The sequence below is a fragment of the Falco biarmicus genome, chromosome 7, assembly GCF_023638135.1.
Source record: "Falco biarmicus isolate bFalBia1 chromosome 7, bFalBia1.pri, whole genome shotgun sequence".
NCBI classification, from domain to species: Eukaryota; Metazoa; Chordata; class Aves; order Falconiformes; family Falconidae; genus Falco; species Falco biarmicus.
In genome coordinates, this window is record NC_079294.1 from 69785928 (window position 1) to 69798569 (window position 12642).

At 38.5% G+C, this 12642-nt stretch overlaps 1 protein-coding gene across 1 annotated transcript in view; it reads left to right on the plus strand.

Annotated features, from left to right (window-relative positions):
• Window positions 1-12642, plus strand: part of SPG11 (SPG11 vesicle trafficking associated, spatacsin) — a 35330-nt gene that overhangs the window by 17654 nt on the left and 5034 nt on the right. Inside the window, exons 22-33 of the mRNA XM_056347838.1 lie at window positions 980-1185; window positions 1794-1902; window positions 2072-2231; window positions 3433-3690; window positions 3922-4122; window positions 4440-4547; window positions 5656-5818; window positions 6220-6434; window positions 6797-7541; window positions 8408-8550; window positions 10008-10206; window positions 11302-11439. Of these exons, the coding sequence (XP_056203813.1) occupies window positions 980-1185; window positions 1794-1902; window positions 2072-2231; window positions 3433-3690; window positions 3922-4122; window positions 4440-4547; window positions 5656-5818; window positions 6220-6434; window positions 6797-7541; window positions 8408-8550; window positions 10008-10206; window positions 11302-11439 (2645 nt within the window). The remainder of the gene's footprint in view (window positions 1-979; window positions 1186-1793; window positions 1903-2071; window positions 2232-3432; window positions 3691-3921; window positions 4123-4439; window positions 4548-5655; window positions 5819-6219; window positions 6435-6796; window positions 7542-8407; window positions 8551-10007; window positions 10207-11301; window positions 11440-12642) is intronic.

Genomic DNA, 12642 nt, shown 5'->3' on the forward strand with positions numbered 1-12642 from the left:
TCTAGCATCAAGTAGGATAGTAATCAAATATCACCTAAAAGAAGGTGAGCTTTATTTTGAATTGCCTCAAAATCTGCGCAATGAAAGCAAGGAATGAAAAATGTTCCAGTCATATCAAACACAGGGACCTGAGCCTCTAGATCACTTTGTAGAAAAATGATGCCCCATTCCTCTGACATTTCCTGAGGACGATACTTACTTGGTTAAATGAGTAAGCCAAATAATGTATTGGTGATTGAAGGAATTAAATTTTCTGGCTGAAGTTTCAAAGTCGTGTTCAAAAGCATATGGTCAAATTACACATCTTGTTTGAATATATTAAATTTACTAGCAAGTATATTCAAAATTAATAGGAGTTACATCAGAACAAATCACTTTGTTTCTAGAATGTCTTGTTTATGTATGAGTCACTATTTGCTTTTCATTGTTTCTATGCAAACCAGTTTCTCTTGTGTAAGCAGCTAAGATTTGGGCAAAAAGGAAAACAGGTTAACGTAGACTGAAGTACTTAACAGTTTAAAAGACAGTCAAGGATGCATGATTTTTTCAATTACTACTCTGGAAAAATCTCAGATAACCAATGAACCAGGCACTGCAGAACCCTTTAGGGTATCTTTTTTGCTTAGCGCAATGTGCAAATCAGTTTTGGGTTTTTGATGCTGCAGTGCCTGGGTTGTAAGCTCTGCAATGGGACTTCTTGCACTAAAATTGCTAACAGATGGTTTTTATCAATTAGAATATCAAATGTATTTGCTTTAGTTTTTGTTACAATTGCAAACTCTTGCTTATCACATCTGAGGCTTTATTCTCATACCTGTATTTTTTTATACATGTGAAACTTCTGGTTTGTTAATGGCTTTCAGGCTAATAAAGCCTGTGAGTTTAGTAAACCTTGTGGGTACTTGCTTGCATGGGGAATATTTGTGTTTGAAAATTGGTTAAAAATCATATGTGTTAACTGGTGTTGTTTTTGTTTCAGGATTCAGCAAGCAGGAAATGAAGCCTACATTTTAGCTCTTTCTTTCTTCAGCGTACCTTCAGTAGGAGCAGCCTGTGTGTGTTTTCTAGAATTGCTCGGTCTCGACAGCCTCAAACTCAGGGTTGATCTTAAAGTTGCAAACATAATTTTCAGTTACAGAACTAGAAATGAAGAATCTCAGCACAATCAAATAAGAGAATCTTTGGGTAAGGGTGTCTTTTGTTTGTTTTAAAATAGGGTACTGTGTATTTATTGGGAAGAGAATCAGAGATGGATTGAAAGATGGTGCCTAGCTTCTGAGGAGTGCAGTGAAAACATCCTGTCCTTTGAAGAGCTAAGAATTTTGCTCTTTTTTTTTATTCCTGCTTCTTACTAATTTTGAAGGTGTGTTTTGAACCTGGCGTGCCAAATAAGGCAGGAAGACTGCGATATGACATGCAGCCAGAATTGCAGGAATATCTAATAGACACTGCCGAACAGCTGCCTAAGGCTCTGTGTAATATTTAGTAAGGTTCAGCCTAATGTTGTAGTAATATGACTGGAGGATTAAACAAAGGAACATCACCAAATCTCTTTTCTCTTTCATAACTGATTTTCAATCAACTACTGCCTTACAGCTGTAGTGAATCAGATGTTCAAAGCTGTAAGAATATTAATTTTATTCTAGGAATAACTTTAGAAAGTCAAATATCTAACTTCAGGTCCGCAGGTGTCTTTTTGTCTCGACAAGGAAACTACTGGTTCTTTTGAAAATATTACCCTTACTCTAATCCCCAATAGCATCTCAGAAATAGTAATATGTTCTTTTAAACAGTTGACAAGCTAACAAAATTGGCTGATGGTGAAAAAGCAGCAGCAGCAGCAGTTCTTTTGTCCTTAGAAGAAGCCTTTTGGGATGCAGTTGAGCAGCAAGGAATGAAGAAGTGAGTAAAACCTGATATAAAGGATTATGCTGGCACATTGAGATTGAAGGCTGAGTTTTAGCGTTTGTGTATTCATATATATGTATAATATATATCTCTGTGTGTAGATATATGTATCTCTGTAGAAATACCAGTTTATTACAGCTGAAGCTCTTTAAATTCCATGCAGGACGTCTAGTGACTCTAGAAGGCAGTGGTCTTTGGTAATGCAGTTCTGTAAACTCCATAATATTGCCCTGAGTACATCTTACCTAAAGGAATGTGCCAAATCCAACGACTGGCTGCAGTTCATCATCCAAACCCAGCTGTACAGCTACCAGCCAGATCAGGTAAGTTGTCTGTGTATGGTTTGAAGTGAAGATAGAGTTTATCAAGAATGTTCTTTGTGATGTTCAAAAAGAAAAAAGTAAAGGGAGGAAAAAACACAGTTTTTTTACAAGACTCCACATTGTGGAGACAACATAAAATGGAAGCCTCATCAGTTTCCATGGAGTTAGAAATTGTCTCAGGATGCTTGATATGCTCTGAATACAATAGCCCTTCTCTTACAGCTGGATTTCCCAACTTTTCTTCTTAGCTTTTCACATACCAAGAGAGAGCAAACGCAAGACAAAGGAAATTGACTGCAGAGGGACTTGGCTGTTCAGCAGATATAATAATATGCTTCTAAGAGCGTGAGAGCTAACTATTAAAGCAGAAGATGAGGGGGAGAGAAATCCCATTTGGAAAAATCATATGTGATGTTATAAATCAGTAGTGGAGAAAACAATTCGCAGAGAGGAGTGATTTGAGTGTTTCTTTGAAGTGAATTGGAGACAAAAGTATTTGCCAAAAAGGGACTTAATGTTCATTGTAAATTTAGTTAAAATTATGGCATACTCATACTGTTTTTAAGTTTAATTTAAAATAAATTAGCCGTTGGGTTTTTTTTATTGGAGAGTTACCATATGTTCAATGTAAGTTTTAGTAAAGTCACTCATCTTTCCTTTCAAAACTTACACCTATTTCTGTGTAAAAGATACTTAGGCTTTTGAGAATCCAGATCTTTCATTTTTTGTTTTGAACATAATTTAAAAGTGAATGAATATTTTACCAATATGTAAAAATTAAAAGCAATTTGGGAGAAGTAATGTGAGGAAGCTAACTGTAAAATTCCGGGTAAGATGATACTTAGCAGGCCTAGGATTTTAACTTGCATCTCTTCATTGTTGTCTTGAAAAATACATAATTATACAACAGCAACTAACTAGACAGTTTTCATGTTATGTTCTTAGGAGTACAAGAGAGATGAAAAAAATGAGTGTCTCTAGGAGGCCTTTTAGCTTCACGTAAAAGGAAGAGCTTCAATATTTTATTAGAATAATTCACAGCTACAGAACACTTTTTCCTCTCTAGGTGTCCAGAATTAATCTGAAAAATCAAATTCGAAGTATGTTTTATTTCTTTTCTGTGTATTTAATGCTTCAGTCCTTCCCCCCTGTTCTCTTTGGATCTCTCTCTGTAGGGATGCTTTTGGTTCTGTTTTCCTAGGTCATTTCTATCCTTCAAGATTTCACTCCCAACTTACAAGATCACTTGATGCTGGCGTTGGAGAAGTTATCATTTTTGTGTCCTGATACAGGGAGTCCTGAAAACAGTGCTGCCAGTGTGTTCAAGAGCAAATATGCAGATAGTCTCTTTCAAATCCTTTTTCAATGTCAGGGGAACTCAAACCCTTCATGTTACCTTTTGACTGAAGGACTGAGAAAGCACGCTCCCATTCTGAGTGTTTTAGCAGCATGTTTCCCAGTGAGTATTGATGAAATTATTTATTTATTTATCTTTTAGAGGAATAAGTAATAAAAAAGCGATGGTTATGCGTAATTGTGTTAAATGGTAGGTAGGTTGCATTCATTGATTATTTTTTTCCTTGGTTTTTGTAGTAATTGTGAATGGTGTGGCTCGTTTCACGAAGTGATATATAATGAGGTGATGTTTGTCTCTGGCTATTATAAAACCATCATTTGTGTCATTTGACAGGATGCAAACATTATTCATTGTCTCTGTGTTTGGATAATTACTACTGTGGATGATACTACCAGAGCTGAAGCAACAAATCATATTCAAAACTCAGCAGAAAATCACAAATGGGATCTTCATGACCTATCAGTTATCTGGAAAGTCTTTTTAAGAAAGCAAAAGAGTAAAACGCTTTTAAATGGCTTCCAGCTCTTTTTAAAGGTAAGGTGATGTCTTTTTAGTGGTATACTTGAATGTATCCCACATCCCCTTGGAGAGGAGATGGTCTGTAGATTCCCCCTCTGTCTTGCTGTTTGTGGCCTAGATAACCCGGGTGTAATCTACTGAAAATCCTAGTCAAGTAAGAAAATCTTTGAATGGAAGTTCTTCCAATTATTACAAATTTGCAGATCAAATATCAATCTTGCATGCAATTTTAATAAATTAGAACTTTATTGTTCTGGTACTGAGGAAGACACATTCTACGTTTATTTAGGTATTTTTAGGAAAGAATTATAACCTATTTTTGTGTCTTAAAGGATTCCCCTTTACTGTTCATACTGGAGATGTATGAACTATGTATGAACTGTAAAAAATACAATGAAGCTAAAAGCAAATTGGACAAGTTTCAGGAAAGTCTCACAAAGGTAAGCAAATCCATTTTCTCTGAATGCCATTGCCTAGGTCTTCCCTTACCAGAATGTGATAGTACTGAAAAAAGGTATGCTTGGAATGATCTAGGAGCCGATTTGTGAAGTAGTGGGTCTCGACACATTCTTTTTATTGCTGGCAGTTGATGGAAAAATGTTTTTGATAATTTAAAATGCACAGTGCATTTTTCTAAATCATTTTGCTTTAAGTTGATATGGTCAGACTGAAATACAGGTCATCCTCCTTGTGCGAGCAGTTTCCTGTTTGAAGGTTGGCATTGAGTCAGGTAGGACCACTGTTGATAAATTGAATTATTTGTGGTAAGTGTGGAATATTCTTTATTCTATATTGATCAGAGCAAGTCAATACTGAGCTGATAAACTAGTGACTTTTACAAGGAATATCTATTTAAGTCAGACAACTTTGAGAATGTTTCAAAGTTTCTGAAAAAGTCTGTGGTACTGCTTTAGTTTTGGTAGTTGCCTAGGCTTTCTTTGAAAATGACCCAGTGAACTGAATACTGAAGTGGAACACCCTTCAATCAAAACACTGATTTAGTGGTTGATTTTAAAAGGACCAAAATGTGCTCACAGTGTTCCTTGTTTGTCTCATGCAGATGTGTTCAGACATTATTTCAGTTCTTTCTTTTCCATCACAGTTTTCTAGTTCCCTGAATATCTTGGCAACTAACATTCCATGTCATTAGTGATTTTCCTTCCTGCAATTCAAGCTAAGGCTACATTAGTTTCTTTTCCCTATGCACCGCTCACATAGTGGATATGCTTATAACATATACAGCAGTGCGACAGGGGCTGTTAATCTAGCAATTTATTTTATCTGACCGTTTCTGATCCTTCTTGCATCATTTATCTCTTCCATGATTATCAGGAATAATTGGTGGTCACCCGGCCATAGAATTTACTACTTTCAGGTCAAAGTCAAACATACATCAGTAGTGGCTCAGTGCCCCCTTGGGAATGGCAGTTCATTGTTTCTTAAAGGAGGTAGATCTGGTACACCTTCCATTTCCAGTGCAATTCCCACCAAAATGCAGAATGTATCTGCAAAAAGAGCCCTAACACCTAAAAATCTTTATCTACACAGCTTAAAACTGAAGATGAAGCAGCAGCCTCAGAATTACCTGTGCAATGGTTGGAATCGCAAGCATTGTTTCTTCTTGAATTGATGATGCAGCAATGTAGAACAGAATATGAATTAGGAAAACTCTTACAGCTGTTTGCTGCAGCAGATAATCTTCTACTCAATGGTAAGTCCAGCTTGCTGTTAGATGGTATTACTCCTTTAATCTAAAGACTACATACAATGTCTTTTCAGTGACTGAAAATGTTTAAGTGTATTCATTCTGATTTATTTTTGTATAAAAATTTATATAACCAGACTTGGTCCTTACAGTGAATTGCAGTGGTGAAAATGTAACTGTGTGTAAGTCTGTCTCAGAGAATGATTATGTGCAGATGTTGATAAGGAGGGCACAGATTATGCGCAGAAGTATTTTAGTTATGGATTTAGAGCTTATTTTCAGTCCCATGGAGTCTTTGGAGTGCAAATCTGTGCTCCTCTGGCAGGGCTGCATGCTGAAATAAGTAGCAGAATTTCCTCAGGTTTAAAACCCAGCTGCCTTTAGTTGTTCTTACTCTTTTGAAACAGGCCCTTACGTGAAGAAACTCTGTGCACTCAGTGAGACCCTGAAGGATTCCTCCATATCAATTAATCACGCCATCCTAACCAGTTTCAATATGGAGACATTTCAGAGTGAGTGCAGATCAATTCTGGAGCAGCTACAAGAGAAAGGAATGTTCTCCCTGGCTCGGGAGGTAGCAGCACTCGCTGAATTGCCTGTGGACAACGTAGTTATGCAAGAGGTACAGTATAGTTAAGTAATGGTGTTCACCTCTTAATACTCCTATTACTGGCAGTATTGAGAATGTTAACCTCTCAGCCTTCCCGAAACACAAAATTTTCTTCAAATCACTTTTTATTTTCAGTGCAAGTACACAAAACAAGTTGACTGTAAAGTGCTGAGCTGAAAAGGACAGTATAAATTCCCTTATTCTCTTACTGGTTTTGCTTGCTATGCAGTCAGTTTTATGGGGTGAGAAAAATAGATGAATTTGTTGCATATTAAGACATTTAATCGAAATTCAGTTTTTCAGTATGCTGGCCATCTAGTGTGATTTTTCCTTTTTGGAAAAATCGTTGTTTAAAACCTCTGTGAATTTTGCAGGGTCTAAGAGATCTACATCGTTTAAGGGACATTGGACAGTGGCATCAAAACCAGACAAGAATTGAATTCTGGAAAAAATGTAATGACAACTTCATGAAAAATTCCATCTCCAGCGAAGCTGCATCTTGTTTTTTTATTGATCAGGCAAACACGGTATTTGAACCTTCAGCTCATGAGAAGATAAACAGCATTATGGAGAGGCGTCTGTTGCTTACCCTAGCTGGCCATTGGCTAGCCAAGAATGACTCGGTGTCACTGCACAGATTAGAAGAAATAGAGAAGCAGATCTGGGTTTGTCGCATCGCACAACAAACGTTATCTGCAGATGAGGGGTCGGCCAAGTCGAGATTTTCCTCCCCTGTTGTAGCAAACGGGGATCTTACCTTTGATAACTTGGCTAAGGAGTTTTCTTTTTCAAAGCTTCCTGCTCTGAACACACCAAAGTACTTAAAACTAGAGGGCCTTGCATTCAGAGAGTCTCAACAGACCTTGACTAGTGATGAGGAGGAGTCACTCAAATTTCTGATTGGATGCCTCCTTGACGAAGGAAGTGTGCACGAAGCCAGCCGTGTTTGTCAGTATTTCCATTTCTACAGCAGAGATGTTGCACTGGTATTACATTGCAGAGCTCTCGCCGCAGGGGAGACTGATCTAGACAAATTACACACAGATATTCAGACTCTCCTTGCAGCAAGAGAGGAGAGATCTGAAAGCAGCGCATCTCAGCCCAGCAGAGTCCCAAGCAGTAAGTAAACTAACCAATTCAGCCACTTGACAAGTAATACCATTGTTGGCGTCCCACTGGATTCTTCCTCTTTTGTTAGTGTTAACTGCCCCCAACATTTCTGCAGGAAATAAGGTCTTCACAACAGTGGGTTATCTTCTTGGTTCTTAAATCCTCTAGTGAAAGGAATTTTAAGCCTTGTAATACACGTTGCTCGTAGGTGCTTGAGGCAGGGTGTTTCTGTATACAGTTTCTGTAGTCTCTTAACTGTTCATTCTTTATAGTTCCCAATTCTGTTCCAGTAAAGCAGCACTGAACTTAATCTATGTTCTTGCTTTCGGAATACACACTCTACTAAATCTTGAGTGTGTTTCTGGAGCTGAAACAAGGAAATGCATTAATTAATGTATTTCTCTGAATTATTTGTACCTTATAAAGAACTTAGCGTGTCTTATTAATAGCAAGGCCAAGCCTGATAATGTTTATCTATGAAGTACCCTGTGCATATTTATGAAGTCGGAATGAGAAAGCTCTCAGCTGGAACATTGCTTTCTAATACTAATGTGTATAGAGCTTAATAGAAATAGAAGAGAATAAATGAAGCCTAAGCCATCAGAAAGACTGCTGAACCCTTGTGCTCTCACACTGAGGAATTTTACATCTGAGATACCATTGTGGATATTTTGGCTTATTTGTGTTCTGTCATATTGTTTGTACTCTAAAACTTGAAAAGAATTTTAAAAAATCACAAGTATCAAGTTCAGTTTTCAAAGACTGAGCAAGTTTTATGTATTTGCTGCAGATTTCCAGAGTCTTGCTCCAAGTTTAAGGCTTGTTGGTGTTACCTGTCTTTATGAGAAAGGAATTTATAGTGGGTTTTTTTCCAGCATCAAGCTTAGAAGACTGGACACACATCATGTCTCCGTCTCTAGATGATCAAGTCATTACCAGTCTGAAGGCTCTCACAGATGAATGTGTCCACGGGAGAAACTACTGCAGACAGGTTCTCTGTTTGTACGAACTTTCTAAGGTATGTGTCTAGTAGCGTTATTGAAGAAACAAGTGGTTTGTGTCAAGCTGTACTGTGGAAGTTTGTGGAGGAAAGGAAAAAGAGGGGTGAAAGTACTCATCAGGTGCCTGAAACAAGCTCCAGAGGGTGAAATTACCAAGTCTTGTGTGTGGAAAAATGGCCAGATGCTTCCTAGGCATGAAGTGTTGAAATGAACTCAACTCTCAGACTCCCCAGACCCCTACCCCTGACTCCACTAAGCCAGATTTCAGCCTGCGTCTCTTTGATGTGCTTTTTTTATACTCTTTCAAGCATATGTTGTTCATCTAGCACTTTCCTTTAGGCCTTTGTTGTGGGATGCCTTCATAATCAACACCAACCCAGAAGCAGACGGAGATAGCAGCTGCCTTAGAAGTTTTAGCAGAGAAGTGCTCTGCAGGCTCCACGCAGTGGCAGCTCTTTACCCAGAGGCTGCTCAGAGGAGTGGCTAATAAGTTCCAAGTGGTTTGACCCAGACAGTGATAGAAGTAGCAGATTGTTGTTTACTGCCTCTCTGCTCCTTGACCTTCGTGCTTGCTGGCAGCCCACCTCTGCTTCTTCTCCAGAGGGTGCTGCTGAACACTTTTTTAGGGTACAGAACCCCTTTCCATGGTACTTGGTCTGTATTTTTGGAACGTTAATTAGTTTTTTTCTGCATAAACACAGCAGTGTGTGTGCTGAAAATATTAGTGTCATCCTTATCACAGAGGTTCTTAGATTTTCCTACAGAATTTTTCATGCTTTGAATATGCAGAGTGAGTGCTTTAGGTCTGAGCTACTAAGAAGCAGTCGTAGGATTGGCTTGTTTCCTTTTATACCGTCTGTATACTTCTTGCCTGAAGCTGGATGTCCATACTTTTGAATTAAGAGTTGATCATTGTGGTTATGAGGTACATTTTTTGATTAATTTGTAAAGCTGTAATATGTTACAGCAGAGCCTTTACAGAGCCTCACCAGCTCTTCTTCCAAATGTAAAAACTACTGTATCTGTTTCACTGAGAGTTTGTGATACGGAAGAGAAAAGAAGGAGGAGAAAAGAAGAGGGAAAGGAACCTCATAAGTAAGACTTATGCAGTAAAACACAATGAAGTGTTTGGGAGGAAATATTCCTGTTTTGCTTGTAGGTATTTTAAGTGTTAAGGTTTATATTTGGTTTGGGAAAGCATCTCTGTCCATGGCAACAGCTCTGTGTGTATTTAACTTCAAATACAAAGTACTCACATGCCATCCTGATTTGGAGAACATTAATACCAAAGATATAAAGATGAAGGCACTGTTAACTGATACAAGTACAGACTATGTTTGTGGTTTTTGTCTGCTTCTCCAGCACTCCCCTCTTGCATCAGCTCATCATTAAGAAGAGGTACTGCAGGTCAGTGTATGTTCTGGACTGGAATTTTTGCTGTGTAGAATCTTCTGACTGTATGTGTGTTTCTTAGGAATTGAACTGCTCCTACAGTGAAATCTCAGCCCACGACCCTGAAAAAGTGCTTCGAGCAATTCTGTCATCCCATCAGCCGGACAGGTGCAGGAAAGCCCAGGCATTCATGACCACACAGGGTCTCCAGCCTGAAACTGTGGCAGAGCTAGTGGCTGAAGAAATCATGCAGGAATTATTGGCATCTTCAGAAGGGAAAGGTAGTAGAGAGGTTTGATCTTATATTTTAGTGGTTTTGGTTTCTAAGTGTAGTATTTGTGTGTCTGAAAAACAGTCTTTGCTCTCGAGATACTTGAGTACCAGTTATAGTCAGTAATGTTTGGGCAGCTGTTGTACAAAGTTGTAAACCTAGTACACCTTATGTAAGGTTTTGTACAAATGTTTATTTTTAGTTATTTTTGTGTCCAGTGTGGTGTTGCAGTAGTTAAGGTTTTATTTTTTATGGATGTAGATCTAATGTTTTGGGTTTTTTTAAAAACGGGGTGATTTGGGTTTGTTTAATCATGATCTTTGCAGCCCCATGTCGTCTGACTTGGAAAGACTCGTGTTCATTTATTTGTGTAAAGCATGGCCAAAAGATCATCTTCCCTTTTGTTTTTTTCCTTTGTGAAATGAGGGATGTTTCTCAAAACAGCAGGAGTTTATCTGGGGGACTTCTCTCTTTGAGTAACTTCTACTTTGCCACAACATCAACCACGAAGTTTCAGGAGAAACAAAGAGCCATCAGGTGGAGATTCCTGAGCCCAGGTCTGCTCTCCTCTGCTCCAGCTGCCTTCCACTGTGCTGTCCCTCACTTTTGCCGCTACCCTTGTGCCGGTTTACTTGGTTAGCTCAGACTATTTGGTGTGCCTCCTTCAGAAGGGTCAGCTTACTACGCAGCAGAAAACAGATCCAGAATAGAAGAGTTTTCTGTTGAGTTTGTGAGTGGAACTGGTTCCTGGAGGAGTATGAATCGGAGCCACTTCAAGGGATGGGTTAGAATTGTGTTCTGTAAGGAAGAGAAAAATGTTCTTTTTTCAGCAGCAGTAGCCTACTGCATTTGTGAAATTGTAGGTGTAATTACAGTAGCAATACGGTTGTTCAGTAGAATTTCATTGGATTGAACTGGCGAAGTAGTAGTACCTGATTCTTAAATTTAAGCAGTAAAATGACAAGTGTCTTTAGAATTGTAGTCCCAAGCCCTGGGTCAGTCTGAATGAAGTTAAATTGGTTGGTTTGGGCTTTTTTCTGTTAACATAGCTGATCTCTCCTGAACAATTAGCACTTGTGACATAACTCTCTCTCTGTGGACGCAGGACAGAAGCAGGTTTTGAACCCTGCAGCTGAGAGTCAGGCGTTCCTACAGCTTGCTAAGCTGTGCCAGGATCATACGTTGGTTGGCATGAAGTTGCTGGATAAAATTTCCTCTGTACCACGTGGGGAACTGTCATGCAGTAAGTAAATAGTGTGTTACTAAACATGGCATTACTTGGTTTCAAGTCACATCACAAAGAATAAAAGCAATGCTGATGGAAGCATCTATTACTGATCTCAAATTTGATATTAAATTAATAGTACATGCACAGTATTGTTAGGTTTGGATTTGGGTAGAGGTATAATTTAGATTAAGCATATTCCTTAAGTGTTGCATTGGTTTACTTACCAAACAAACCACATTTTTTTGTGCCAACAGCTGAAAAATGCAGTCAGTGAGTTACCTGACCTTTTGTGGTTAGATGTTATAGAAGGAGGGTGTTGTGACTTTCTTCATATTAATCACAATTAGAAATTGCTTTCTTTATCCATTTATTAAACTGACTTTCTAGATGTTTTGTCACTGAAGACCATTTTACACTTTGTAGCTTTATATACTATGGAGATGTTGCCAATGACTTTATAAAACATAACCAAGGTACTTGGGTAGCGTTTTGCCACTAACTACCAGTGGCAAACTGCTAGTTTAAACTGTTTTTAAAGAGGATTCATTATGGGCAGCTCATCTCTGAGGAAAATGAACGAGGGGCAGATTTTGGTGCGAGTTCTCTCGTGAGTATTAATGTGGGCAGAACTTGCAATGCTATTTTGGTCAGAGTGGTGAGGAAAGAGCATCTTCTAGAACACATTCTGGGGAAGCAAAGGTGTGGCTGAAGTTAATGTTGAAAGTGTTCCATTAGAATCCAGCTATAATACTGGAAATGTGGAAAACCTTTGTGAGAAAAGTAATTAAAAAGAGCATGTTCCATGTAATCGTTAAGTCCCTAACACATTTGTCCTGTTGTCAGATCTTAACTCAGCCCTTACTTTGTCTGGTTAAGTAATATAAGGGTGAATATTAGTATTTTCCTCTGTGACTGACTAAAGCAAGGAAGAGACTGTGAGGAAACAGTGTTAGGAATTACCAAATTGTGCTTGAGGACCCTCCCTCTCTTGGAATGGGCTCTCTGCTGGAGTACCTTTTTACAGGTAGAGGTACAACTGGTTTGTTTCAAAATGTTGTAAAGGTTTATGCCATTAGCAGCGTTCTTTTAAAAATTGCATTTTTGAATACATTGTGTACCAGCTCAAGTAATACTACTGCTGCTTTTCTGAAGTGAATTGCGTGGTGCTGAGAGTGAGGTCTGGGACTCCACTGTGTCCCAGTTGCTTTACAGTGTTAG